General features: G+C 50.2%; 2 protein-coding genes across 2 annotated transcripts; both read left to right on the plus strand.

Annotated features, from left to right (window-relative positions):
• Nucleotides 1–4,081: 4,081 nt before the first annotated feature.
• Nucleotides 4,082–5,618, plus strand: LOC122420100 (metallothionein-1E). The gene is made up of 3 exons (XM_043434846.1): nucleotides 4,082–4,355; nucleotides 4,961–5,026; nucleotides 5,391–5,618. The coding sequence occupies exons 1-3, from the start codon at nucleotides 4,328–4,330 to the stop codon at nucleotides 5,480–5,482; spliced, it is 186 nt and encodes a 61-aa protein (XP_043290781.1). The 5' UTR covers nucleotides 4,082–4,327; the 3' UTR covers nucleotides 5,483–5,618.
• Nucleotides 5,619–14,818: 9,200 nt separating this feature from the next.
• On the plus strand, nucleotides 14,819–16,921 carry LOC122420102 (metallothionein-1E-like). Its single transcript, XM_043434848.1, has 3 exons — nucleotides 14,819–15,214; nucleotides 15,916–15,981; nucleotides 16,689–16,921. The coding sequence occupies exons 1-3, from the start codon at nucleotides 15,187–15,189 to the stop codon at nucleotides 16,778–16,780; spliced, it is 186 nt and encodes a 61-aa protein (XP_043290783.1). The 5' UTR covers nucleotides 14,819–15,186; the 3' UTR covers nucleotides 16,781–16,921.
• Nucleotides 16,922–23,021: the final 6,100 nt, after the last annotated feature.

A 23,021-nucleotide genomic window follows, 5' to 3' on the forward strand; every position in this document is an offset into this window, starting at 1 on the left:
CATTAAAAAAAAAAAAAAATATATATATATATATATACATATGGCTGTGCTGGGTCTTTGATGCTGCATGGGTTTTTCTCTAGTTGTGGTGAGCGGGGGCCACTCTCTAGTTGTGCACGGGTTTCTCATTGCAGTGGCTTCTCTTGTTGTGGAGCACAGGCTTGAAAGTTGTGGCACATGGGCTTAGCTGCTCCATGGCCTGTGGAATCTTCTTGGATCCGGGATCAAACCTGTGGCTCCTGCACTGGCAGGCGGATTCTTTACCACTGAGCCACCAGGGAAGCCCCCATTTTCCCATTTGTGAAAAGATTATATCTCTACGTGGGGATTAAATGATAGTGTCCTGGCTTAATAAACAATGGCCACTCTGATCACACGAATATCCACACTGACACTCGCAGAGAGAGAATCCTTTCAGCTCCCAACAAGCTCTTAGGGAAAGGTTCATTGGTTCAGAAGCAATACTCTGGGCTGGAGGTTAAGGGTGGGATTGGAACTTTGCTGATCTGGTGCTAAAGTGAGTATGGATGACCTCCAGTGAGCACCCACAGGACCAGATGCTGCCACAGCATTTGGACACCTTCCCAACCACGTCGTCTGATCTGCACAGGAACCAGTGAGAGAGTGAATGTGCAGGGGCTGGAGTGACTGTGCCAGTTTCAGAGAGGTTAAGCAACCTGCCCAAGGACACACAGCTCAGAGGTCAGAGGCCCGAACCTATACTACAGCTGATCTCACCCCCTGGCCGCAGCTGGTAGATCACGATGTCACTGGATGCTAAACCCTGCCTCTCACTGTTCAGAGGTAGAAGGACCTTTCGAAAAGGTCTGAATGTGCTCCTGACTTGACACGTGGGAAACTGAATTCCAGAGAGGTCACAGAGCTGCCTGCTCAGCGCGCTTCCCTCTGCTGCCCCTGTGCCAGCTTTCAGCATCCCTGTTGGTCATGTGAAGTTGGGGTGTAGGAGCCTGGGTGGGGGCAGAATGCTGCAGTCTGCCTGCAAGAGTACCTACCAATCCTACCCGCGTCCCTTACAGTCATAGGACGTAACCTCTCTGGCTCAGTCTCGACCACTGTTTGAGGGGCAAAATAAAAGCCCACAGCTCACGGACTTCCCTGGTGGTCCAGTGGCTAAGACTGCGCTCTCAATGCAGGGGGCCCAGGTTCGATCCCTAGTGAGGGAACTGAATCCCACATGCGACAACTACGGCCTGGCGCAGCCAAATAAATAAATATTTTTTAAACAAAAGCATATCGCTCAGGAGATTAAAGAACTAATACATGTAAAAAACTTAGTATGGTATTCGGCATATAGTGAGTGGTCTATAATGTCAGCTATTTATTATTATCATTATTATTCATAACATAGCGGCTATTCAAGTACCCTCTAGACACAGAAGCAGTGCTGGTGTGTCTAGGTGTATGTCCTGTGTGGTCTTCATCAGCCACTTGAGCATGTGACCTGTGGTCCAAAAAGAGTCATTGATTCTCACAAAATTGTGATCAGCATTGGGGGTTTATAACCCCGAGCACAACAGTTTGTGCCCTTATGGTGCATATAGACAATTGCTGCGATTTCTGCTACCACACTTGCACCAGTATTTTACTTAACATTTAAATGATTTATATGTTTTAAAATATATTTGTATCAGCATCTCCAAAGAAACAGAACCAGTAGAATGTAGATAGAGAGAGAGAGAGAGCCAGATTTAAGAAATTGGCTTATGTAACTGTGGAAACTGGCATGACTGAAATTTGCAGGACCAGCCAGCAGCCTGGAAATTCCAGTAGGAGTTGATGTTGGTTGCAATCCTGAGTTTAAAGGCCATCTGGAGGCCCAATTCTCTCCTTCTCAAGAGACCTCATTTTTTCTCTAAGGCCTCCACTGACTGGATGAGGCCTTCCACATTATGAAGGGTAATATACTTTGCTTTTCTCAAAGCATACTGATTTAAACGTTAATCATGTAAAAAAAAAAAAAAAACACCTTCACAGCAACATCAGGCTAGCATGTGTGATCAAGGACTGGGTATGATAACCTAGACATGTTGGCATGTAAAACTAACCATTACAGACCATCACTTGTCACCCATACAACTTCTTAAACCATACTTAATCTCCCAGCAAAGACAATAACAAAATTATACTTCTGTCTAACATAACACAACTACCTTACCTACAACTGAAAATGTATAACACTGTCCTCAAAGGAGGATGCAAAGTCCTTGGGTGATGGTCACTTTTGTACTTGCTATCATGTAACTTAAATACTGTGATATTAACAATACATAAATACTACAATATACAATCAATACATTCTATGTTACATGAGAAGGGAATAAAAGAGGGAAGCAAATAAAGCAAATAAATATATTTACCATATATATATATATTTACCTATTTATATATATATTACATGCATTTCCGTGGTGGCTCAGGGGTAGAGAATCTGCCTGCCAATGCAGAAGATGCAGGTTTGATCCCTGGATAGGAAAGATCCCCTGGAGAAGGAAATGCCAACCCACTCCAGTATTCTTGCCTGGGAAATTCCCATGGCCAGAGGAGCCTGGTGGGCTACAGTCCATGGGGTCATGGACACAACTTAGTGACTAAACAACAACAAATATATTATATTATTTACATATTTATATATATTACATATTTGTAAGAAAATAATGAAGAAGTACTCATAATAGTTACAGGTGTCATTTCTGTTTCTGGAATCAGTCATATGGTCACAGCTGACATTGATAAATACCTTCTTCTGCCTACTCTGTGTCCACTTTGTCCCCTGCTTGTACCTCATCTGGTCATGGTTCTTGATCTGGTGGGCTGACCCTAAACCTTCATTTTTGAAGGGTCTGGGCCTTTATCAGTCTGGTCTTGATTGGGTTGTTATAGTAGTTTCCCACTGACTTTAATCTCAGGGCAGGGTAGTACTAAGAAATGCCCTAACGGATCTCCTCTATTACATAGGCTTTCTTAGCGCCATTGCAGTCTTACCCATAAGCCTAGAGTACTTGCTATGTTTTGCAACTAGCTCCAATCGGCATACCATCAATGTACTGGACCAGTGTGGTGTCTTGGAGGAGGAAAAGGCAGTCTAGGTCCCTGAAGACAAAAATCACAACACAAGCCTGGAGAGTTGATAAGCTTGAGGCCTATCTCTCTTTAAAAGATCTCAAGCAGTACACTGATGTTGAAGACACATCAAAGGAAAACTTGATCCTTGACCTTCTCCTTCCCTTGGGAAGCTGACTGGACTCAGATCCAGTGGCACTAATTCCTAGCTCTGTGGACAAGTTACTTAACATCCGTGTGACTTCCCTTCCCATCAGCGAAATGGGCTCATAAATAATAGTGTCCCTCTTTTAGATTCATTGTGAGGGATGAAAGATTAAAAAAAAAAAAAAGAAAAAGATTAACCAGATGTAACACACACAAAATGCTGTCAAATAGTAACACTGAAAGAGAAACAATTACAAAATGATATGTTATGTAAGGCTAGGTCTAAATATCACCTAAAAAAAATCCCTCCTCTGGACGCATCCCACATTCTGAACATCTTTTCTGGAGTGAGGTGGGGTGGCTAGGCTGTAGAGATACGCAAAGGACCCAGACAAATGTGCCCATATATCCCTTCAAACTAGAGTGGAGGAAGGATGGAAGTAGAGGCCGTTTCACTCAAAGTTTATACTCAAAGTAGACGCCCCCGGGCGCAGTGTCCGCCTTGAATTGAGACAGAAAAACAGGGCCAAAGGCCTTCTGAGCACTGCGGGAGGAAACGCCCGGGTTTTTCCACCGCCCCCGTTCAGCAGGGACGTGAGCACAGGCTGGGGTTGCACACGGGCTCCGGAAAGGACGAACTTGAGAACTTGAGTACAAAGGAACGGGCGGCGAGGGGGGTGGGGGTGGGGGGTTGGGGTGGCGAAGACGGATGATTGGGTTCTTGGAACAAAGGTGGCATCCTACCTTGGGAAAATTGGGAAGGGGCGGGCAGAGAAGCTGGGACACCGAGAGCAACCCGGCACACCTTCCCTCCGCGAGTTCTCGTGCCAAAGAGGGCGGTCCGGGCACTGCGCACGGACCGAAGTCTTGCTCACTGAACCTGCGCTGGGCGGGCGCCGCCAGGTGCGCTCAGCCCAGCGCGGCGGAGCGGACCGCGTGGATCTACCCAGCCGGGCGGGCGGAGTGCAAGGCCGGGGCGGGGCCTCTGCGCCCGGGCCGCCTCCTCTGGGTATAAACTAAACCGCGCGTTCCTGGATTCCAACCGGCCTGAGTACCTCTTCTTTGCCACTCGCTTTGAACGGCCTCACCTCGTCTCCGAATGGACCCCAACTGCTCCTGCTCCACTGGTAAGGGATCCCTGGCTCTGGGACTTCGGATGTCCCCTCCCCAATACCAAGAAGTGTCCCTGGGTTAAGAAGAGGGAGTATTTTGGGTGAGCTTCTGTAGTTAACCCAGCATGTGCTTTCTACCAAAACTAGCGCCTTCATCTCCCATTAGAGCGTTCCCTTCCTCCTAGAGTCTTCCGTTTCAGAGGCAAGAGATCTGAGGCTCAAGGCTGCCCGGTCCCACATCATCCAGGTGTCACGAAGCCTCTGGGTCGGCTCCAGTGCTCTGTCCAGGCCTCCGTATTGCCTAGGCTGGGTGGGGAAGGGTATATTGCCCCTTCCGGGCTCAGACAGAAGGTCCCGGCCATCAGACCCAGGCTTCCTGAATGGGCACCGGAGCCTGGGCTCATCCTTGGGGGTAAATACAAGACAGTACATAGCCCTTTGCACCGAAGGGCAGAGCAGGGGGCTGGGGTGGGGGGTGGGGGAATGAGCCTTCCGTCTGTTCTGTGCTGGACGGGAGCTCCCAGGGCTGGTCCCGACCCAGTAGGATGGGGAGGGCCCTGCCATGTCTGCAGTGGCTCCTCCTGCCCCCTGCTCACCGCTGGCCTTTCCCTTCCGGGCAGGCGGCTCCTGCAGCTGCGCTGGCTCCTGCACCTGCAAGGCCTGCAGATGTGTCTCCTGCAAGAAGAGTGAGTGTGGGGACTCCTCTGGAAACCCAGGGAGGTGGTGGGTGGGGAGTGCTGCAGCTTGGGGGAGGGAGGGAACCCAGAATGGGTTCTGAGTGCATGGTTCTGGGGGCCTGGCCCTCTTTTGCCGCTGGGCACCCACCTGTCACTGCTGCTTCTAACTTTCTGCCCTGTCCTGGGCTTAGATGGAGCCAGGCAGCCATTTCCTAGTAGAACTCAAATGCCAAAGGTCCTCCAAGCTGTTGTAGGGCATGTTTTTCTGCACTCAGGGTCCTCTGGGTCTGAGGGCTTTGCCGCAGGATTGCTGTTGGGCAGGGAGGTGCCTGGGAAACATCGCTGACACCCGCTTTGCCCCATCTCTCCCCAGGCTGCTGCTCCTGCTGCCCCGTGGGCTGTGCCAAGTGTGCCCAGGGCTGCGTCTGCAAAGGGGCCTCGGACAAGTGCAGCTGCTGCGCCTGAAGGCGGGGAGAGCCTGCTCCCGGGTATCAATGGAGGAGCGTGGGCCAACCTGCATTTTATGCATCTCTGACTTGATTGCTACATTCCCTTTCCTAGGAAATATGTGAATGGTAATAAAGGTTGTTGACACTTCTGATTCAGCTTTCTTTTCTATGCATTCGGAATAAGGGCTTTTGTGCCATCCAGGGCTGGTGTAGGAGACTGGATGAGAACTATAGAGACGTGGCTACTAGAACAAAACGTTAATCCCTAATAAACTAAGTGTGCTGAGCAGATTCAGGGTCCCCTCCATTCTCATGTCAAGGGTTGGTGGCTTCATTTTCCATCCTCTGATTGCCCTAAGTAACTTCAATTCCTTCAATTCCTCATAGATTTTAGGCTTATAGACTCTAAAGAAGTTGGACTCACACCCCTAGTTACCTAAATCCCTACCTGGGACTCTCAAACTCCCTGCACTGAAAGGCTAGTGTGAATCTTCTGGCTGTGGTTTCTATTTTCTATCTTCACAAACCTAAACGTTGGCAAAATAAAATTAAGTGAATTACTAATAAAAATTTACAAGGACACAAAATACAAAGTCCAATTATTGATTTGACAGATTTGAATAAATACATGGGGAATAGTAATACAAGAAAAATTTAACAAGTAAAAACCACATTTGTTCACCTGATACTAACACAGTATTGTAAATCAACTATAGTTCAGTTTAAAAAAGAAACAAACTGCACATTTGTTCACCAAAGGTGTATGCTGAACACTGAGAACACTTTGGAGGTGTCCCACTATGTGGACCATCTACACCTGGAGTAGCTCCTCCCCACATCCCCACAGGGAGCATCCATCTCATCTGATCTAGTGCCAGGGACCGGAAACCGGCTACCCTTGAGAGCTCCCTGCAGTGAGTTGGCTCTAAGTTTCTGGAAGTTTCTTTAGGTCAGGCTGAACTCTGCTTTCAAAATCCAGCCCTCGGCTACTTGAAACCAGCAAAGTGGCTAGGAATTAAGAGGTAATGCTCAGTCATTTCCCAACAAGAGGGAGTATACCTGGAAACTGGGTCCTGATGAAGAACTTCATGTCTGCCTGTGCAGGGCAGTGTCACTTTCTGCAGTTACAAAGTTGTGGCTGTGTGTATTTGGAAAGAGAGGGGTGCTGAGTGACTTGTAAACAATGGCCATAGCTGGTCCCTGCCCCCTCCACCCCCACAACATTTGGAGTGATTTGCTATTTGATAAAGAGAAAGTCACATGGCCCAAGTGTCAGGACCACACTCACCCCCAGGTATCCTGTGTGAAGAGGGGATTTCTAGAGCCAGCCTATGCTGGGGGCATGGGTGCTGGTGTCAGGCAGTCCTGGTTCACTTAGGCAGTGGCACTTTCTGCCACATATCCTGAATGAGTCTCTCAAATCCTCTAAGTCTCCATTTCCTATAAAAAGGAGGTTGTGTCTCTGCCTGGTATTAAGTGACAGTGGCCTAGCTCCTCACTAGGGCTTAATAAACAGTGTCTACTATGATCCTTCAGTTCACTGTGACTTTATTGGGACAGAATCTTGTTGAATCCCAAAAAGCTCTTGGGGAAAGGTGAGAGGTTAAAGTTTGATTGGAAATGTACTAATCCATTGCCAGGGGGAGTGTGGATGCCCTGCAACAGCCCCCCTTGGGTATCATGCTGCCACACCATTTGGACAACCACAAATTCAATGCCCACCCTTCATATCACATGACCTACATTGAACCCATAACAGAGTGAACTTGCAGGGGATGGAGGGATTCTGCCAATTACCCAGAGTTTAAGCAACCTGCCCAAGGGCACACAGACGGTAGTCAAGAGGTCTGAATCCATACTACAGCGGCCTCGCCTCCTTGCCAAAGGTGAATAATTATGAGGTCATATTATGCTGAGCCCTGCCTCTCACTATTCAGAGCTGGCAGGCTTGCTAGAGACAGGCTAGTTGTGCTAACCGCAGAAAAGATGGGAGACTGAAGTCCAAGAGGTCATGGCTATGATCTTCCCTTCCTTGGGGTCATCATGCTTCCAGAACCTCCATCCTGGAATGGGGTGGACTGGCTAGGTTCAGGAAAACCCCTGAAAAGTTTAGGGCAAGAGCACCTGGAAAAACGTGCCCATCCATCCATTTCAGTCGTGGAGAACAGAAGGAAGGATGGGAGGCAAAGGCCTGAGTGAGTTGGTCCTGGGGCTGTTAGAGATAAATGTTAAGAGAGACGCTGCCTAGGGCCCTTTGCGGGGACCAGGACAGGGAATGGTGGGGCAAGAGAGAGTCGAGGGCTTGGTGGTGAAGGTCACATCCACCACGGGGCTCTGCACACGACACACAGCTGCAGCCGTGAGTGGGATGTGAGCGCGAGGCTAGGGTTGCACACTGGCTCTGGGAAGTGGCGAACCCGAAGATAACAGCGCGGGGGGCGGGGGTGGGGAAGACGGCGAACACACAGAGGCTGGGTTCCCGGAAAAAGCCGGGAGCAGGGTGGCTACCACCCTCGGGAAAACTGGGAGGGGGCGGGCAGGGAGGCTAGGACACCGCGTACCTCCCGGCAAACTGTCCCTCCCCGCGGGCCGGGGCCAAAGGCGGCCCTCCGTGTGCAGCGGCCCCAAGGGCACCGGAAGATTCGTCGCTCAGCCCGCGCGGGGCTCACCGCCCCGCCCCGTGCGCTGTGGGCGGCGCGGGCGCGGAGCCTCCGGGCGGGTGCAGGCGGGGCGGGCCCTCTGCGCCCGGGCCGTCTCCTCCGGTTACAAACAGCGAGCGGGCTCCTCGACTCGACACGCCTCTCATTGGATCGTGTGCCTCTTCTTTGCCGCGTGCTTTTGCTCCAAATGGACCCCAACTGCTCCTGCCCCACTAGTGATAGACCCCTGGCTCTGGGCCTAGGGTGCCCCCTTCCCAGGCACTAGACAGATGTTCCGTGGGGTTAGACGATGGAGGATTTTGAATTTGAGCTAAAGTGGACGCCCAGGGTTCACCAAGTGCTTTCTTCCTAGCCAGGATTGAGAGAACATTTTTCCCCCCTTCCTCCCCCCCCCCCCCGCCCCCCAGTCATGCGGTTTGTGGGATCTTAGTTCCTCCACCAGGGATTGAACACGGGCCCTGGGCAGTGAGAGCAGGGGAATCCTAAGGACTGGACTCACAGGGAATTCCCAGACTCTATTTTTGAATGGAGTGTACTGAGGCTCCAGACTGTCCCTCTTGTCCTCACCCAGGGGGTCAGGGGACAGCTAGACTGAGACCCAGTGCTGGGTGGAGACCTTGGAGCTGCCAGGCTTTGATAGCAGGAGGGGACATGGTGCCTCTTGGGGTTCAGGACATAGACCTGGCCCCCAGCCCCAGTCAACCTGGGCTGGGTCTGGAGCCTGGGGCCTTCCCTGGGAAGCGGATCTACTTTCCTGGGACCAGAAGAGAGGAGCTGGGGCTTCTCCATCTGGCTGAGTGGAGGGGAGCTCTCCCAGGGCTGGTCCTGACCCAGGAGGAGGGGGAGGGCCCTGCTGATGTCTGGGGTGGCTCCTCCTCCCCCCTGCTCACCACTGGCCTTTCCCTCCCCGGCAGGCGGCTCCTGTAGCTGCGCTGGCTCCTGCTCCTGCAGGGCCTGCAGATGCCCCTCCTGCAAGAAGAGTAAGTGTGGGGCCTCCTCTGGGAACCCGGGGTCTGGGCTGAGTCCGAGGAGGGACCCAGAGCTCAGCAGGGAGCAGGACTGACCAGACTTCCCTACATCACCCCCTTCCCTCTGCACCAGCACTGAAACAGAATCTGAGCTGAAAGAGCCAGAGAGATGATTCTGTTCCAGCTTCTCATTCTAGAATGGCTAAATAAGTCTGAGAGAGGTCAGCGAATGGGGTCAAGGATGGAAACTAGACCTAGATCCCAGGTCTCTTGTCTCTGATGTCACCTTGTGAAACTTCCAGTGTCCTGGACACTTTAGGTTCTTGAACTTGGTGACCAGGTGCGGTGTCTCTGCCCTGGGGGTGCGGCCCTTTGCTGATGGGCAGCCCAGTCCTTCCCTGACCCCTGGTGAACAGCTGTGGCAGAGTTTGCCCCTCTCTGGACCTGACCACTTTCCTTACTTCACTGTATGTTTCTGAGGGGTGTGTGCGTGCTTACTTCACTGTCTGTTCGCTTCAGTCATGTCTCTTTGTGACCCTAATGGACTGTAGCCATCCAGGCTCCTTTGTCCATGGGATTCTCCAGTCAAGGATACTGGAGTGGGTTGCCATGCCCTCCTCCAGGGGATCTTCCAAACCCAGGGATGAAACCCACGTCTCTTATGTCTCCTGCATTGGCAAAGGGTTCTTTACCACTAGTGCCACCTAGGAAGCCCTCTGAGGACTGGCAGCTGTCCTTTCACTGCCCCTAAAGGTCCCACCACAGTCTCTAGGCTCTCTGCCCTGTCCTGAACTCAGAGCAATTTTCAGAGTGTCAGAGACGAATTTCTTAGGATAGAGCATACTTTCCTAAGGTCGGGGTCCTCAGGGCCTGGGGTCAGCTTGTGCCAGGCCTGCTGTTGGGAAGGGTGGTTTCACATAATGTTCTCTCTCACTCCCCCCAGGCTGCTGCCCTTGCTGCCCCGTGGGCTGTGCCAAGCGTGCCCAGGGCTGCGTCTGCAAAGGGGCCTCGGACAAGTGCAGCCGCTGCGCCTGACGCAGGGGAGAGCCTGCTCCCGGGTATCCACACAGCAACCATGACAAACTTGCATTTCACAATTTTTTCTCACTACCTTGATGCGATACGACATTCCTTTTTCTATGATATATATGAATTGTAATAAATCTTGTTGACTCTATTCTGGCTTCTGTTTTTGTTTGTGTGTCTTGCGTGGAAATGCAGACTTGGGTTCTGCACCTAACCAGTTGCCCCTAAGACACTGAGTACCTTAAACAGGTCAGGTTACCTCTCTGAGCTTCGGCTTCTCAGGTAAAAGGGGACACATCCTCCAAGTGATATAATGGCATTGGGCACATACAGCTCCTCACTGTTCTCATTATTTTAAGTGTCGATGACGGGGAAACTCCTCAATTTCTCATTTTCACTCTCTGGGCTTCCCCTACCAAAGTTCAGGCCTCAGCATTATTAGGTTTGTAGGTTTCAAAAGTACTCAGACTGGGTGAAATCCGAACCCTAATTGTTTTACTTCTACATAGGGCTTGCTTGAAACACTGCTAAAGGGCCAGTTTTTATTTTCTAATGCTATCCAAAAGTCTACAAGCAATACATGCTGGAGAGGGTGTGGAGAAAAGGGAACCCTCTTACACTGTTGGTGGGAATGCAAACTAGTACAGCCGCTATGGAGAACAGTGTGGAGATTTCTTAAAAAGCTGGAAATAGAACTGCCATATGACCCAGCAATCCCACTTCTGGGCATACACACCGAGGAAACCAGATCTGAAAGAGAGACGTGTACCCCAATGTTCATCGCAGCACTGTTTATAATAGCCAGGACATGGAAGCAACCTAGATGCCCATCAGCAGATGAATGGATAAGGAAGCCGTGGTACATATACACCATGGAATATTACTCAGCCTGTAAAAAGAATTCATTTGAATCAGTTCTAATGAGAATGGATGAAACTGGAGCCCATTATAACAGAGTGAAGTAAAGCCAGAAAGATAAAGACGATTACAAGCATATCTAATACATATATACTTGGAATCTTTACGAAAATGGGTAATAGATAACCCTATATGCAAAACAGAAAAAGAGACACAGATGTACAGAAAACTTTTGGATTATGTGGAGAAGGCGAGGGTGGGATGTTTCGAGAGAACAGCATGTATATATCTATAGTGAAAAGATGCACCAAGCCAGATGGATGCATGAGACAAGTGCTCGGGCTTGCACTGGGAAGACCCAGAGGAATCGGGTAGAGAGGGAGGTGGGAGGGGGGATCGGATGGGGAATACATGTAACTCCATGGCTGATTCATGTCAATGTATGACAAAACCCACTGCAATGTTGTGAAGTAATCGGCCTCCAACTAATAAAAATAAATGAAAAAAAAAAATAAAAGAAAGAAAGAAAAATAAATAAAAAAAAATAAAATTCTGCCATGCAAAAAAAAAAACCAAAACAAAACACAAAAGTACTCAGACTGGGTGAAATCCGAACCCTAATTGTTTTACTTCTACATAGGGCTTGCTTGAAACACTGCTGAAGGGCCAGTTTTTATTTTCTAATGCTCACAGATTTAAACTTTGGTATATGTACTAAAAAAATTTTAGAGGTCACAGTGTAAAAAAAACCAACCCATTTTTAGATTCAGTACACAGAATTTCATCAATCTATGAAGAACCAATAAGAAAATTTAAGAGTTTTAAATGCTACACATACGTTCATCTAAGCCGTGGATAAGCCTTCCTGGAAGTACTTCACCAATGCCCCACTGTGTGGACCACACACACCTGAAGTAGCTCTTGCCCCCACATGCCAGCAGGGAACATCAGCCTTGGCTTGCCAAGGGTCACTGACAGGACAGCCACCACCCCCAGCCAGCTTCCTGTGGTGAGTTGGCTTAGAATCTTTGGGAGTTCTTCCCTAGGGCAGGCTGAAATCTGTTCCTCTCTCAAAATCCAGCCCTTGGCTACATGAAAGCAGCAGAGTGACTGTGAAAGTGGAAGGAGTCACCACCCAGCTATTTCCCATGAAGAGGGCGTGTACCTGAGAACTGGGTCCAGGTGAAGGACTTCATGTCCACAGGGTGATAGCTATTCCCCAGTTTGGAGGGCGAGGTGGTGTTCATTAGGCTGGAGTGAGGAGCCCAGTGACTTGTTATTTATATCAAAGCTCACTGCCCCTGGCCCTTTGTGGAGGGTATTGCCGTTTGTTTTTTTTTTTTTAATGCAGGAATCTTTTTTTTTTTTTTTTTAAGGAATCTTTTAATAGTAAAAGGACACTTAAAGTAACTTGTGTGCGTGCGTGTGTGCTCAGGTGGCTCAGTTGTGTCTGACTCTTTGTGAGCCCAGGAACTGTTTTCCCCCCAGGCTCCTTGGTTCATGAAATTTTCCAGGCAAGAATACTGGAGTAGGTTTCCCCTTCTTACTCCAAGGTATTGCTATTTGTTGTACAACCCGCTCCCCCACCAAAAAAACAACCATAAAATAAGTCACTTGGCCTAGAAGTCAGAACCACACTTGCCCACAGATTTCCTGTGTGAAGAGGGGATGGGTTTTGGTGTCAGGCATCCTGGTTCACAGCTACCTAGCCACTATCTGACTTGCGCATGTATGTGATACTGCCTGAGCCTCCATTTTCACGTGTGTATAAGGGAGATTACATCTCAATGGCAGGGGCATAAATGGGATAGTGGTGATTCCTAGATATGGCTTTAAGAAGTGGCCATTATAATCACTTTATCCATGAAATTTTGTGGATATGTGGTGAATCCATTGAGGCCCCAACAAACTCCTAGAAAATGGCTCATGGATTTGGGAGGATTCCCCAGGACTGAGGCTGGGAATGGGTTGGAACCTTGCTGACTGAGTGCCGGGGGAGTGGGGATGCCCTCCAATGACACCCACAGGATAAGACCCTACACAGTGTCAGGACAGACTCGGAAGACTTTCCCACCCTTCATGTCATTTGAGCTGCACAGGAACCAGAGCCAGAATAAATGCGCAGGGGCTGGGGTCATTGTACCATCTTCCAGAGAGGCTAAGCAACCTGCCCAAGGACACACAGTCAGAAGTCAGAAGACTGAACCTATACTACAGCTGTCTCACCTCCTGGCCACACACTGCTGGTTACAATGTCCCTGGAGGCTGAATCCTGCTTCTCCCTATTCAGAGCTGCAAGGGTGCCCAGAGATGGTCCAGTTATGTTCCTGGCTGGAGAGATGGGAGACTGAGGGCCAGAGAGGTCACAGAGCTATGCAGAGGGTTCTGACTGCCAGCTCAGTGCTTTCACACGGCTCCTTTCATGCCAGGTGTTCCGTGTCCTCCCCTGTTGTGAGATGTCATGGTGCCCAGTAGGGGGTGGGGGCAAGGGGGCTGCCATCAGCCTGCATGAGTGCCGGTCCCACCTGTGTCACATCCACATGACATAACCTCTGTGCTTCAGTCTCATCTGCTTTAAAAGGCAAAATAATAGTATCTGGCTCTTAGGATTAAAGAATTGAATATTTGCAAAGAAATTGGAATGAAACCTGGCACACAGTCAGTAATATAGTAATATCAGCTATTATTATCAGTCAAAGCATAGGATATATATCTCTACATCCAGACCAATAAGCTGGAGCTGGTGTGCTAGCTGAGTGTTTTCTCTTGTTCTCATCAAATATGGGAGTGGAGGACTAGTTTCCCTAAGAGGGTTACGCCACTCTTCCAACAAAAAGGGGCTGGCACTAGGGATATCAAGCCATCAGCAAGACAGTCCGAGTTCTCCTAACAAAATACTGAAGGATTCTTCTATTTCTGCTGTCACCTGCACCAAGATTTTACTTAACATTTTATATACATATAAATTTATTTACATGAAAAGCAAACTCTTTAATGCTATGAAGATCAATTGATGGTAGCCACTAAGACATATATGCATTCCTTTCGTACCACTTCGGCACCCATGATTGAGCTGATGCAGTAGAGAAGTGCTGAACACATACCTCTGGGCCACAGGGAAGCTTCTTCACTGACTCTTTTCCTTAAGAAGAGATAGGAATAGCATTTGGGGCACCATATCCCAGCACTGTGACCTTGGGTTAGTAGCATCCTTGTACTGGATGTACTTTTTGCCTTTGGGAAACAAGCTCCCAAGTAGTATTTCCCTTTACCTGTTAGAATTCAAAGAGGAAAAGTGATGAAAGAAGGCTTGGCATAGACTCCCTGGTATGTAATTGTCAGGACTACTCAAAGGGAAATACCCACTGTCTTACTTCGTTATTGAATGCCAGGTCTGCCTATCACTCACAAGGATGCTTTCCCTAGGGGGCATCATACGACTAGAGAACCTCCATCCTGGAGCCGGGAGGACTGGCTAGGCAGTGGATTCGCTGGGTAAACGTGCCCATTCATCTATTCAGTCGTGGAGAACGTAAGGAAGGCTGGGAGACAAAAGGCTGAGTTCGCTGCTGGGCTGTTACAGGAGAAACTAGAGAAACTCTGTTCAAAGTCCACGGTGGGGGCTGTGGGAAGACATATTAGGGAAGCGGGGTTCAGGGGATTGATGGTGAAGCCCACGTCCATCACGGGTCTCTGCACACGACACACGGGCTCCAGCCAAGCCTGAGATGTGAGCGCGAGGCTCAGGTTGCGCATGGGCTCCGGGAAAGGGTGAAAGCAAAGACAAGAGGTGCGGGGGCGGGGAAGGCTGCGAGGACTCAGGGGCTGGGTTCCTGTAAACGCCGGGAACACCGATGGCTGCCCACATCGTGGAAAGCTGGGAAGGGGCGGACAGGAAGCCTGGAGCGCTACTTGTTGCTCGGGGCAAAGTCCCTCCGCGTTGGGGGCGAGTAGGGGAAGGGGGCGTTTCGGTGCGCACGTAGCCCAGCCGCGTTCCGGGAATCTTGCGCTCGGCCGCGCGTAGTGCTCACCGCCCGGCCCGGGCGCAGAGGGCGGCGTGGGTGCAGGCGGGGGCAGACCCTCTGCGCCCGGCCCGTCTCCTGTGGGTATAATAGCGCTCGGCTCCTGGGCTCCAACACGCCTCCCACTGGATCAGTGGATCTGCTTTGCCACTTGCTCTGGACCTCGGCCCTCGCCTTTCCTCAAAAATGGACCCGAACTGCTCCTGCCCCACTGGTAAGTGTCCCTTGGCGTTGAGCCCTAGGATGCGCGCTTCCAGGCGTAGGACAGAAAGTCCCGGCAGCTAGAGAAGGGAGGATGTGGAGTTTGTGCTCAAGGGGACTCCTGTCATTGGACCAATGGTTTTTCCTAGTCAGGATTATGAGAGCATTTATCTCCCTTTGCCACCCACCCCCTTTTTTTGTTGTTCTTAGTTTGTCGTCTTGCATGGTGTGCTGGATCTTAGTTCCCCGACCAGGGAAGGAACCCGTGTCTCCCTGAAGTGGCAGCGGGGAGTCTTAACCACCAGGGAAATCCCTGCTTCTTATTGAATTTAATGTACTGAGGTTCCAGCCCATCCTTGTCCTCACCCACCTGGTCAGGGGACAGCTCAACGGGGACCCAGAGTTGCGAGGAGGCCTTGGAGCTGCCGGGCCTTGATGGGAGGTGGGGACATGGTGCCTCTTGAGCTCCAGGACAGAGACCTGGCCCCAACCCACAGTCACCCTGGGCTGGGTCTAGAGCCTGGGGCCGTCCCTGGGGAGTAAATCAGGAGGGGACCTACTTTCCTGGGACCGGAAGAGAGGAGCTAGGGCTGCTCTATCTGCCTGAGTGGACTGGGAGCTCCAGCGCTGGTCCTGACGCATGAGGATGGGGAGGGGGCCTGCTGATGGAGCCCTCCTCCCCCTGCTCACCGCTGGCCTTTCCCTTCCTGGCAGGCGGCTCCTGCAGCTGTGCTGGCTCCTGCACCTGCAAGGCCTGCAGATGTCTCTCCTGCAAGAAGAGTGAGTGTGGCCCCTTCTCTGGGAACCTGGGGTCTGGGCTGAGGAGGGACCCAGAGCTCAGCAGGCAGGAGCAGGACACTGACCACACTTCCCTACATGTCCTGTGCCCGCCCCCCAGCACTGAAACAGGTTGAGACCCATACAAGCCATAAAGATTGTTCAGTACCAACCTCTCATTCTCGAAAGGTAAAACTGGTAAACTGAGCCCATAGAAGTCACCTAATAGTGTCGAGGATGGATCGGGGACTAGAACCCAGGTCTCCTTTCTCTGATGCCACTTTGTGAACCCTCCAGTGTCCTGAGTTCTTCATATTGAACTTGGTGACCATGTGTAGCTTCTCTGAACCATGTCCTTTGCTGCAGTGCAGCCCAGAGCATACCTGGTCTTCCTGGGACCAGCTCTGTAACTAGTCTGCCTCCTCTCTGACCCTGAAGACTCTTTCACTTCCTGGGATGCTTCTGGGGGTGGCCTTCCCTCGGTCCCGAGGCCCTGTCACTGTCTCTCCAAGGCCCTCTGACTATTCTGTACTCACATGGGGCAGGGCAGCCTTTTCCTTTAGTCACAGAGCAAATTTCTTAAGACGGTTCTCTATCCTGAAGTCAGAGTCCTCTAGGCCTGGAGGAGGAGCCTGGGGCAGGTCTGCTCTTGGGAAAGGCGTTTTGGTGTAATATTATCTCCAACTTTCACTCTCTCCTTTCTTCCCCAGGCTGCTGCTCCTGCTGCCCTGTGGACTGTGCCAAGTGTGCCCAGGGCTGTGTCTGCAAAGGGGCCTCGGACAAGTGCAGCTGCTGCGCCTGATACCCGGGGGAGCCTGCCCTAGTGGTCAACAGAGCAACCATGACAAATTTATATAGATACATATTTTTCATACAACCTGACCTGGTGCTACATTCCCTTTTTCTGTGAGACATGTGATTTCTAGTAAAGTTGTTGACTTTATTCTGGCTCTGTTTTCCTTTGTTTGTCTTGGACAAAGAGACTTCATGCCTATGAGGACTGGGGTGGGGAACGGACCAGAAGTGCAGAGATCTGGGCTCTGGACCAAATATTAGCCCCTAACACACTGAGGGTCTTAGCAGGTCAGGCTACCTCTCAGATCTTCGGTTTCTCAGTTCAAAAGGAAAATGTTGTCCACATGACACAATGCAATTGGGCAGGTACTGGTTCCCCTCTGTTCTCATTGTGAGTATTGATGGCTCAGAAACTTTAGTTTCTTTAAATTCATGGGGAGTTGTGACAACCTCAGTCCTTGGTGATGTGAACTTCAAAAGTACTCACAGGGGCTGCTATTTAATGCTCCTCTTGTTTAATTTCCATGTTTTAGCTTGCTTCTAAAACACTAAAATGACCTGTTTTTATTTTCTACCACACTTTTATTTTGAAAAATAAAAAATGAATTATTAAAAAATTGTTAAAATCTACAGTATGTAAAACCTACTTTAGGATTCAACACATAAAAAGCAACATTAATATATGAAGATGATAACTTTGAAAAGCTTGTGATTTTTATATGTTCATTGAAGGCATTCATGAGCTCTAGAAACACTTTACAAATACCCCACTGTGTGAGCAAACATGCCTGAGATGCTGGGCTTGGCATCCCCAGAGGGAACATCAGTCTTGGCTTGGCCAGTTCCAGTGACAAGACACCTGTTTTTCCTGAGAGCTCCCCATGCTGACCTGGCTCTGAATCTTTGAAAATTCCTCCCTAAGTCAGGCTGAAATCCACCCTGCCTTGAAATTTAGCCCTTTGCTACTTGAAACCCACAAACTAATGTAAATTTAGAGGGAATTTCCCATCTTTTTCCCAGCAAAAGTGAGTGTACCTGAGACTTGTTACCAGATAGAGGATTTCATGTCTTCCTCGGCACATGATGGCCATTCTGCAGTTTGAAGGGCCTGGTGGTGTTAATAGGGAGCAGTGTGTGCTGCCATGTGTGCGTGCTAAGTCGCTTTAGTCCTGTCTGACTCTGCCATCCGACGGACTAGCCTGCCAGGCTCCCATGTGCTGAGTGAATGGTAATCCATTCCAGGTGTCCCACCCCCTGGCGGTCGCTGCAGGGAATTACTATTTGATGTTCAAGATGTGATTCAGAACTCAGGATGCAGACTGCCTACATGTGCCCAGTGTGAAGAGCCAGCCTGTGCTGAGTGCATGGATATGAGGGAGTCAGGCATCCTTGCTAACAGTCACCTTGCCAGTTCCTGACGGAGGCAAGTTATTGATACTCTGGGATTCCATTTCCTCCTTCCTATAAAAAAGATAAAAGGACTTCCCTGGTGGTTCAGGGGTAAAGAATCCACCTGCCAATCCAGAAGAAACAGGTTGGATCTTTGATCCAGGAAGATCCCACATGCCACGGAGCATCTAAGCCTCCTGATCAGCTGTGTGCCACAACTGATGAGCCTGTGCGCTAGAGCCTGTGCTCCCCAACAAGGAGCCACCGCCATGAGAAGTCCACGAACTACAACTAGAGAAAGCCCGAGCACAGCAAGGAAGACCCAGCACAGCCAAATATAAATAAATCATTAATTTAAAAGATGATATTTCAATGTGGGGGAATAAATGTGACAGTGACTTGGTTCCAAGCACAGGCTTCCCGAATGGTGTCCATTGTGATCTCTAATATCCACACCGACATTAATGCAGCTCCCAATAAGCACCTGGAGAAAGGCTCATTGGTTTGCAACCATGCTCAGGGTGAGGCCACAGACGGATAGAAGCCTTGCTTATCCAGTGCCCACAGGGCCTGTGCATGTCCTCCAGTAAGCCCCACAGAATAAGTCACTGTACCACCATTTGAGCAAACTCAGTGAACCTTCATGGTCTGGAGTGACTGCTAGTTACAAAGAGGTAAAACAACTTGCCTAAGGTCACACCACAGTCAGAGGGCTGAACCTAAACTACTGTCTCACCTCCTGGCCATGCCACGCTGTGTTGATGATGATGCCGCGGGATGCTGACCCTGCCTCTCCTTATTCAGAGCTGTAAGGGTGCTCAGAGACAATCCAGGTGTGCTCCTGGCTGGAGAGACGGGAGGATGAAGCCAGAGAGCTTGCCGAGTATGCAGAGGGTCCTGACAGCCACGCCAGTGCTTGCCCACTGCTGCTCTGTGCCAGGTGATCATGTCCTCACCTGTCCTGGGATGACATGGTGCCTGGTGTGGGGTCAGGGTAGGAGGCTGCAGGCAGCCTGCAAGTGTCAGCCCAACCTGTGTCATTAACCACATAACCTCTCTGTGCCTCAGTCTCCTCTGCTCTAAAGGGCAAAATAATAGTGCCTGGCTCTCAGGATGAAAGAATGTAATACATTGGCAGACTGTCAAAATATGTTTGGCACTTAGTGAGTATCTATAATATCAGCTATTTATTTATTATTAGTAGTAGTAGTGTAAGAGCCATTTTCCTCCTACCAGAGAATCAAGCAAGGACGGGAGGCTTAGTTCTGGGTTCTGTGTCATCCTCATCAACCCTGTGAGCATGTGACCAGTTCCCCTCAGAGGGTTACCCTCCATTCAGGAAAAGAGGCATTGACTCTAGACATAGAAAGCCATAAGCAAGACAGCCTGGGTCCTCCTAACAGATACAGAAGGATCCTGCCGTTTCTGCTGTCACCTGCCTCAGGATTTCCTTACCATTTTCTTTTCCATAATTCATATTTTCTTGGGTATATCATATGAAAAATAATGCTACGTGAAATTTCATTATATGAAAAATGAGCACCACTGAAAAGGAGCGTAAGACCGTAGCCAGAAGATCATACAAACGTTCCTTTTCTTTCTCACGTGTCACTCCCAGGATTGAGCCTCACACAGTGAGAAGTGCTGAACACAGAGTTCTGGCTCAAAGGGAGGCTTTCTCACTGACTCTCTCTTTCAATTGGGAAGTGACAAAAAACCAGAAGGGAATAACTTCCCAGCACTGTGAGCCTACCTGAGGAGCCTCTTTGTGCTGTGTGCAGTTTTGCCTTTGAGAAAGGCAGTCCTAACGCGTATTTCCCTTTGGGGTTACTGTGAGAATTCAAAAAGTAAAAGTAATTAACAAGGCTTGGCACGGTCTCCAAGGCGTGTAATTGTCAGGAAATTGTCAGCAATACTGACACGGTAATTACCCACTCGTCTTTCTTACTGAATGCCAGGTCTGCCTATCTCCAGGCCATTCTAAATCTGAGGGCACGGAGGCCCTACACTGTCCTTCTCCCCCAGCGGGTCAGGGGACAGCAAGAACAGAACCCAGTTCTATGAGAAAGGCTTGGAGCTGCCAGGCTTTGATGGCAGGAGGGGACATGGTGCCTCTGGGGGCTCAGGACATAGACCTGGCCCCCTGCCCCGGTCAACCTGGGCTGGATCTGGAGCCTGGGGCCTTCCCTTGGAAGGGGATCTTCTTTCCTGGGACCGGGAGAGAGGAGCTGGGTCTTCTCCATCTGGCTGAGTGGAGGGGCGCACTCCCAGGGTTGGTCCTGACCCAGGAGGAGGGGGAGGGCCCTGCTGATGTCTGGGGTGGCTCCTCCTCCCCCCTGCTCACTGCTGGCCTTTCCCTTCCTGGTTGGAGGCTTCTGCACCTGCACTGGCTCCTGCTCCTGCAAGGCCTGCAGATGCCCCTCCTGCAAGAAGAGAAGAGTGCAGGGCCTCCTCTGGGAACGGGGCTGAGCTGAGGCCTAGGAGGCACCCAGAGCTCAGCAGGCGGGAGCGGGACACTGACCAAACTTCCTGGCACCCCCTCACTGGGAACTGATTCTGAATCACCTGCAATCACCTCAGAGATAACTGAGCATCAAGTTATTTCTCACTAGGGAATGGGGAAACGGAGGCCCGGATGATCCCAACCGAACAGACTCAGACCCATCACTAGATCTAGTTCTCCTGCCTCCTGATTTTGGTTTCTGAATCCTCTCATGGACTGAAGCACATTAGGGACATGAGCTAGTGACCATGTGTGGCTTCTCTGACCTGGTTCTGCTCTTTCCTGTGGAAGCAGCCCAGAGCATCCCTATTCCCACTGGGAGGTGCTCTGTGAGGGTGACGGCCTCCACCTTGCCCTGGGGGACGTTCTCTCTTAAGTGATGGACTGGGAGCTGGCTTTCTCTTGTCCCCAGAGGCCCTGTGCCCTGTCCCGGGCAAACATGCGGCAGGAAAGCTTCACCTGGTAACCGACAGCAATGACATCAGGACAGCGGACTCTGTGAAAGTCCGGGTCTGGGCGTCAGGGCAGCTTGTGTGAGGCCTGCTAGGGGAAGGGGGTTGTGGATAACGTGTGCTCTGACTTTGCCTTGCCGTTGCTTCCCCAGCCTGCTGCTCCTGCAGCCCTGCGGGGTGTGCCTCGTGTGCCCAGGGCTATGTCTGCAAAGGGGCCTCGGACAAGTGCAGCCGCTGCACATGATGCAGGGGAGAGCCTGCCCGGTGTCCATAGAGCAACCAGCCAACCTTCAGTTTCTTCCTTTTCATACAACCTGACTCGGCGCCACGTTCCTGTTTCTATGAAACACCTGAGTGGTAATAAACGCTGTTGACTTTATTCTGGCCCTGTTTTCCTTTTTGTCTTGGACACAAAAAGTTCACGTCCATGAGGACTGGGGTGATGAACTGGACCAGAAGCCCAGAGACCTGGGTTCTGGACCAGAGAGGAGCCTCCCCACCACCCCCGACTCTGTCTTAGCAGGTCACCTCTCATATCTTCAGTTTCTCAGCTCAAAGGAAAGCATCGTCCAGATGATTACGGCATCTGAGAAACGTAGGGTTTCACTGTATTCATGTTAAGAGTATGGTTTGCGGAGAAAGTTCTCCATTTCTCATTTTCCTTCTCTGGGAAACCCTGCCAAACTCAGTCTTGGTGAGAGCCTGGAAGAGTACTCGGAGGGGATGAAATCCAACACACCTCTTGCTTGACATCTACACAGGGCTGGCTTCTAAAACACCATGGAAAAATCTTTTTTTTTTTTTTTTAACACCATGGTTTAAAACTTTGGTCAGTAAACGGATTTCTAAAAAAATTTTTGAAACAACAACATATATCAAACCCATTTTTCCCTTCAACACATACATTCACCTAAATATGTGAAGAACAAATTACTAGCATTAGAGACTTTTATAAGCTGCACATATATTCACTGAAGGTGTGCACCTGTTCTGGATACACTTCACCAATGCCCCATTGTGTGGACCTCACATGCCTGGTGTGGCCCTGCTCCCCTCCACGTCTCAGGGAACATCAGTTTTGGCTTTCCCAGTGCTGCTGACAGGACCTCTGACAGGTCCTTGCAGTGGTCTGACTCTGAATATTTGCAAGTTCCTCCCTAGGTCAGGCTGAAAGCTGCCCTTCCCTCAAAGCTAGCCCTTAGCTAGTGGAAATCCCCATACTCACTTGGATTTGTAGGGAATTTCCTAGTCATTGTCAAGGAAGGGTGAGTGTGCCTGAGACTTGGTTCCAATGGAAGGATTTCACGTTTTCCTCTGCGTGCTGATGTTTATTCAGCGGTGGAGAGCCTGGTGTTTACTAGGGAGCAGTGTGAGATGGCTGGATGGCATCACCGATTCGATGGGCATGAGTTTGAGTCAACTTCGGGAGTTGGTGATGGACAGGGAGGCCTGGCGTGCTGCGATTCATGGGGTGGCAAAGAGTCGCACACGACTGAGCAACTGAACTGAACTGAACTGAACTGAAGTGTGTGCTAAGTGAACGCAATTGATTCCAGGTGTTCCGCCCCCTGGTGTTTGCTGGAGGGAATTGCTACTTGATGTTCAATCCAAGAGAAAGGGATTCTGTAGCGATTGAGTGGTCAAGAACTTGCCTGCCAATGCAGGAGACATGTATTCCATCCCTGGGTTGGGAAGCTCCCCTGGAGAATGAAATGGTAACCCACTCCAGTATTCTTGCCTGGAGAATCCCATGGACAGAGAAGCCTGGCTGGTTACAGTCCGTGGAGTCGAAAAGAGTCAGGCATGACTTACAGACATAAGAATAACAACTACTACCTGTTACTAGCATTTCTCATGGGTCCCTGATAGGGATCCAGGGAGAAGGGCCTGCGATGAGTGTAGAC

This window comes from Cervus canadensis, chromosome 18, assembly GCF_019320065.1.
Source record: "Cervus canadensis isolate Bull #8, Minnesota chromosome 18, ASM1932006v1, whole genome shotgun sequence".
In the NCBI taxonomy this organism is placed as follows: domain Eukaryota; kingdom Metazoa; phylum Chordata; class Mammalia; order Artiodactyla; family Cervidae; genus Cervus; species Cervus canadensis.